We start from the raw sequence: 6000 nt of genomic DNA on the forward strand, positions 1-6000 counted from the left end.
TTCCATAGATGAGGGAGGATTCAATATGTAAGTCAATAAATTGATTTAAGAGTAGAAATCACATAGCCATCACAGCCATCTCAATAAATACATTAAAAAAACCAACTTGACAAAACGCAACAACTTTCATGGTAAAAGTTCTGAAGAGTTGGGCACTGTGGTGTATGCCTTTAATCCTAGCACTCAGGAAGCAGAGGGAGGTGGATCTCTGAATTTACCAGCAGCCATTACTACAGGGTGAAACCCTGGAGGTGGAGGAGGGAGGGAGTGGTAGGGGGAGAGGGAAACTCTTAATAGAAGGAATATTTCTAAAATAAGTAAAAGCTATAAACATTATATTGGGGGCGGGCCTTCAACAGCATTTCCACTAAAATTAGGATTAAGACAAGGATGTCCACTTTCTCCACTACCTGGAGGTCTTAGATCAGTAAGACAAGCAAATAAAAGGGATACAAAAAGGAAGGGAAGAAGTGAAAGTATCTCTGTTTGAGATGATATGACTATATATACACCAAAGAATCCCTAAAGCCTCATCAAAAAACTTTGAGAACTGATAAACATCTTAAGCAAAATGGCAAGAAACAACTAAATCAAATAAAAAACAAACAGGGGTTGGGGATTTAGCTCAGTGGTGGAGCGCTTGCCTAGCAAGCGCAAGGCCCTGGGTTCGCTCCCCAGCTCTGGAAAAAAAAAAAGAAAAGAAAAACAAACAAACAAACAAACAAACAAAAAACAATAGCCTTCTTATATATCAACCACCAACACTCTAAAAAAGAAATCAGAGAAACAAGCTTACTCACAGCATCCTAAAACAGGGGTTGGGACATCATAGGGAAATGTCTCACCAGTTAAGAACACATACTTCCTTTTTCACAATATCCAAGTTCAGTTCCCAGCACTCACATGGGGTGGACACAACCACCTTTAACTCCAACTCCAGGGAGATCCTACACCTCTGGCCTGCAAGGACATCTACACTTACAGGCGCATGCACAAAGAAACCAGAAGGAGGAGGAGAAATAAAAGTAGAAAGAACATGTATTGAAGTGGAAGACAGAGCTGGAAATGGATGTGATAATATATTCTATATGTGTATAAAACTGCCAATGAATAAGTAAAAAAAGTTTTTCAAATGATGTATCAAATCCAGACACCACAAGTAAAGACCAAGGCTGTGCACAGAGATATGTGCTTACCATGCCTACAATCATAGCACCAAAAAGGATAAGGCAGGGGGATCTTGAGTTTGAGGGTAGCCTGGTATATACAGCAAGTCTGAGGTGAGCCTAAGCTTAAATAGTAAGAACAGTTATAAATAAAAAATAATTAAAAAATTTTTGTACCCAGTGCTGCAGATTTCATACAGGTGTCATGCATGCTTCAGAGCCACTTTACAAACTGAACTACATCCAAGCTCACAAAGCAATTTAAAAATCGAAGACTAGGGGTTGGGGATTTAGCTCAGTGGTTAGAGCGCTTGCCTCAGGAAGCGCAAGGCCTGGGTTCGGGTCCCCAGCTCAAAAAAAAAAAAAAAAAAAAAATCGAAGACTACACACATGGCAAATTATATATCAATTACTTTAGATAATAATATCTAAAGGAAACTAAACAATCAAAGGGTTGGCAAGATGACTTTGGGGGTAAGGGTAAGCAAGCCTGAGAACGTGAATTCAATCCCCAGAACCAACAACTAACCACAAGTGATCCTCTGACATCCACTGTCTGTAACCTCAATTTTCCAAGGAATCCAACACTTAATTCTGGATTTTGTGGGCAGCAGGCACATGGTTCAACCTTTTTTTTTTTTTTTTTTGAGCTTTCACTATTGTTAGTGAATCACATCTTGCCAACCATGTTAAAAGAAAGGTGCTAGGATAACCTTCTGTATCTGAGCCTCAGTTTAATTTCTCTGTTAATATGTTCATGCCTTCATTACTGGAAATAGAAAGGCAAGATTCAAATCTAGATTTCCAAAAAATAATCTCCAACTTTTTTCCACTGTCACATTAGGAGCAACAATCTGAATATGCCCCTATTAACACATCTTAATTTTACAAATAAAAATACAGAAATACATATGTACCTGTAAGAGGGCTCAGCTGGTAAAGGCGCTTGTCTTGAAAGACTGCCCTGAATTCAATTCCCAGAAACCATGTGAAGGTGGAAGGAGACAACTGATACCCAAGTTGCCCTCTGACCTCTACGTGCATGACGTGGCATTCCCCACACATACTTACAAACTAAGAAACTTCAAAACACAGCCCATTTAGAAATAACTAAAGATTAGAATCAAACTTCTGGAATATGTCTCTAGTATAAATAAAGATTAGTAGAGAAATCCAAGTATTGAAGTCCGCTCACCCATTTTGAAGGGCAGTGTTCATTCTTCTCATCTGTCATCTTCCCACTTTTAAGTGCTTTCCTTGAGTGCTTGACAGTTGTTTTTATGGCAGGGCGACATACATAGTTCTCCAAGTTCTTTGGAGGCTTTTTAGTTCTCTTAGCCTGAAGGCCAATTTTCAATTTTAAATTTCCCTCTGAAAAGTTTGTTTCTTTCACTGAAAACTGTTGCTGTGCATCTGTCAAACCATCGTCTTTTCCTGCTTCTATGGCCCTTTCTCGATTCCGCTTGCGAGGATCCTCTTCGTCTGTGTTACCCTCTATTTCTACTTCTCTCTTGCTGGCCAGAGTGCCAGAACTGATGGCAGAAGGACTCTTTCTTGAAAACCCTTCGGAGTCAGAACCCAATCCTAACATAGCAGTATTCCTAGGGTCCATCACAAGTGCACTATTGCTGAGCGATCTCACAAAACCTTTACAGAACACTCTTCCATACAAAATAGGGTTTTCCAAAACTTGCAACCAGCATCTCTTTCCCTGCAGGAGAGATCATAACAAAAATTTATCAGAAAATAATTAACATAAGAAAGGAGCAATAACACATACATATCATTTACACACATATCATTTACACACACATATATCATTTATACACACACTCATATATATCAGTTTTATATGTGTGTCAGTTAAATCAAAATGTATTTAGAATACATACAAATCATTTACTTGTAAATTCACTTGAAATGTCATATTTCCTTTCATTGTTCTATAGATATGAATAAGCTACAATACTACAGCACAACTCAAATTTTAGAATCACTGTTAACAGCAGAGCCTGCAGGCCCGTTCCTAAATCACAGCACTTCAGGAGCTAAGACAAGAGGATCTCAAGTTTGAGGCTAGCTCAGGGAGACCCTTCTCCTTTCTCTTTCCTTTCCCTCCTCTGTGTGCAGGTGCATGTGCATGTGTCTTGTTTTTTTAACAAAGAGTCTCATGTAACCCAGGTTAGCCTTGAACTTGTCATATAGCTAAGACTGATCTTTGCCTAGCACAGTGGTCATCTTTAATCCCAACAGTTCAGAGGCAGAGGCAGGTGGATCTATAAAGTCAAGGCTAGCCTGGTCTACAGAGTAAGTTGCAGGACAGTCAGGTCTACATTGAGAAGTCCAGACTCAAAAAAATAAACTGAAAACCATTACAAACCAACCAAGAAGTTTTTGCAACTCAATTCCAAACTCAAATACAATCTGGAAATAACTTTGTTATTTTAAATCTGTTCCCCCCTCTCACCATGTAGGACAGAGTCAGACTATTAAGCTCAAAACCCTCCTTCTTCAGCCTCCAGAATGGTAGGTTACAATGAACATCACTATGCCTGGCATAAACATTCAATTTTAAATGAATCTATTTTTCATTTTTAAGCAAAATCCATTTGATTAAAATTAAAGAATTGGGGTTGAGATTTAGCTCAGTGGTAGAGCGCTTGCCTAGGAAGGCGCAAGGCCTGGGTTTGGTCCCAGCTCCGAAAAAAAGAACCAAAAAAAAAAAAAAAAAAAAAAAAATTAAAGAATTATTTTACTAGCTTTTGGTCAATTTCGGTGTTCAACCATTTTTTTTAAAAAAAAGATTTATTTTATGTATGTGTGAGTACACTGTTGCTGTCTTCTGACACACCAGAGGAGGGCATCATACCCCATGACAAATGGTTGTGAGCCTGGTGCTCATCAAAAACAGAAAAGGGTATCCGATCCCCAGACCTGGAATTACAGATGGCCACCAGTCACAACAGGAGGGCTTGGAATCCAACCTGAGGCCTCTGCAAAAACAAAAGCCCTTGCAAGTCTGTGCTCTTGAGGACTGACAGGCTTGCTGTGATGTCACGCATGTGTCTGGGATGGCGGGTTATCTGTATCATTTGTCTGGCATGAGCGAGACCCTGAGTAGAATCATCAGCAGTGTGAAAAATGAAGCCCTATGAGATGGACGTGCAGATGATGCCAAACCCTGAGCGCTCTGAAAAGGCAACACTTCCGGTTCATGGCCAGAAAGGACGATTTAGTGAGACCTTGTCTCAAAAAAAAAAAAACAACACCCAGGAAGAAAACAACAAAACACATGACTGAGTAAAGATCCAGGCCTCCAATACTTAAAAAGAAACCTATCCCCCAATTTTTTATAATGTAAAATGTTTTAAGCTCCACTGGTTTTCATAATAGATTCAGAATCCTGAAATCCCCGAAACTGAAAACTTTTAGCAATGTTTACAAAACCTGACCTAAATTTGATTTTAGTTTTAATTATCAGAATTTCTATGAATTATGTTCGCACTTTTCCAAAAGGTTTTAACATATCAGTGTTGGTTCATTCAATCAATATTACACTATCTAAAAAGTAAAAAAATAAAAATAAATGGACAAAGTATAAAACCAACGCCTCCGCCTAAAACTCCTGTCACTGATGTCTCAGATGCGACTGCAGAGCTTTTGTTCTCACTGTCCTGACAGTGGTTCCCTGGCCTTGAACTCGTGATCCTTCTGCTTCACCCTCCTAAGAACTGAGATTATGCCCATACGCCAGGACAGCGACAACAGAAATAGGTTTTAAATGTCTGAGTAATGTTGCTTATGAATGACACTCTTTCTATTTTGGGGATTCTATCCAGAATTAAGAGTGCATGTTATGGGGTTGGGGATTTAGCTCAGTGGTAGAGCGCTTGCCTAGCAAGCGCAAGGCCCTGGGTTCGGTCCCCAGCTCTGAAAAAAGGAAAAAAAGAAAAAAAAAAAAAAAAGAGTGCATGTTATGTGTAACTCATTCTGTTTCTTTCTATAGTATATTTAATTTAAAATACTTACAAAGAGAAATAAAGAATTAAGAACTGTTGCTTTTCTGCTCAAAGAAACATTCATTCAAATTCAACATTCATTTTGAATGTAGTTTTGTGGTTTACATGTTCACATCTCTGAACAATCCAGAAGAAACTAGTGGAACTAAAAAGAAAGTTAAAAGGATATGGGTCAGCTGATAAGAGTGCTTGCCTAATACACATCAAGTTCCAGCACTGGGAGGGGAGAGGCAGGGCAATCAGAAGTTCAAGGTCATCCTTGGAGGGAGACAGTAAGAGGACATAAGACTACCCTCCCCCTAATAAGCAGAAATGAAAGCCGACACTAGGGTCATGGCAGAGTCCTTTAACATATACCATCATGTTCACACCACTATGAACAAACTGGGAAATTAATCAGTAGGTATACATTAATATAACTACAAAAATATGATAATCTGACAATATGGTAGAATTACTTAAGAATTTTTTGATATCACCATTTTATAAATGTTGTTTGCTGTCTTTCCTACCATCAAATACAAAAACAAAAAAACAACAACTGCATATAGTGACATACTTCTGCAATTCCAGCACTTAGGAAGGAGAAGCGGGAATTCTAGGTCATATATAGCAATTTCAAGGCAACTTGGGCTACATGAAAGAGAAAAACAAAACAAAACAAAGAAACAACTTCTACTACATATATGTAAAATGTCTGAATGGAAACAACTCGAACTTGTTCTTCATAATCATACCCTATTTCTTCTCTCAAGTGAGCACCTCCCTCTACCTACTGCCACAATAATCCCGCATACAAGTGACGAGCAATAGAT

The 6000-nt window shown here is 38.7% G+C and overlaps 1 protein-coding gene across 1 annotated transcript in view; it reads right to left on the reverse strand.

Moving 5' to 3' along the window:
• Positions 1-5625, reverse strand: part of Ash1l (ASH1 like histone lysine methyltransferase) — a 115371-nt gene extending 109746 nt beyond the window's left edge. Inside the window, exons 1-2 of the mRNA XM_032898040.1 lie at positions 5196-5625; positions 2362-2877 (exon numbers count right to left, since the gene is read on the reverse strand). Of these exons, the coding sequence (XP_032753931.1) occupies positions 2362-2877; positions 5196-5249 (570 nt within the window). The 5' untranslated portion in view covers positions 5250-5625. The remainder of the gene's footprint in view (positions 1-2361; positions 2878-5195) is intronic.
• Positions 5626-6000: the final 375 nt, after the last annotated feature.

This window comes from Rattus rattus, chromosome 3, assembly GCF_011064425.1.
Source record: "Rattus rattus isolate New Zealand chromosome 3, Rrattus_CSIRO_v1, whole genome shotgun sequence".
NCBI classification, from domain to species: Eukaryota; Metazoa; Chordata; class Mammalia; order Rodentia; family Muridae; genus Rattus; species Rattus rattus.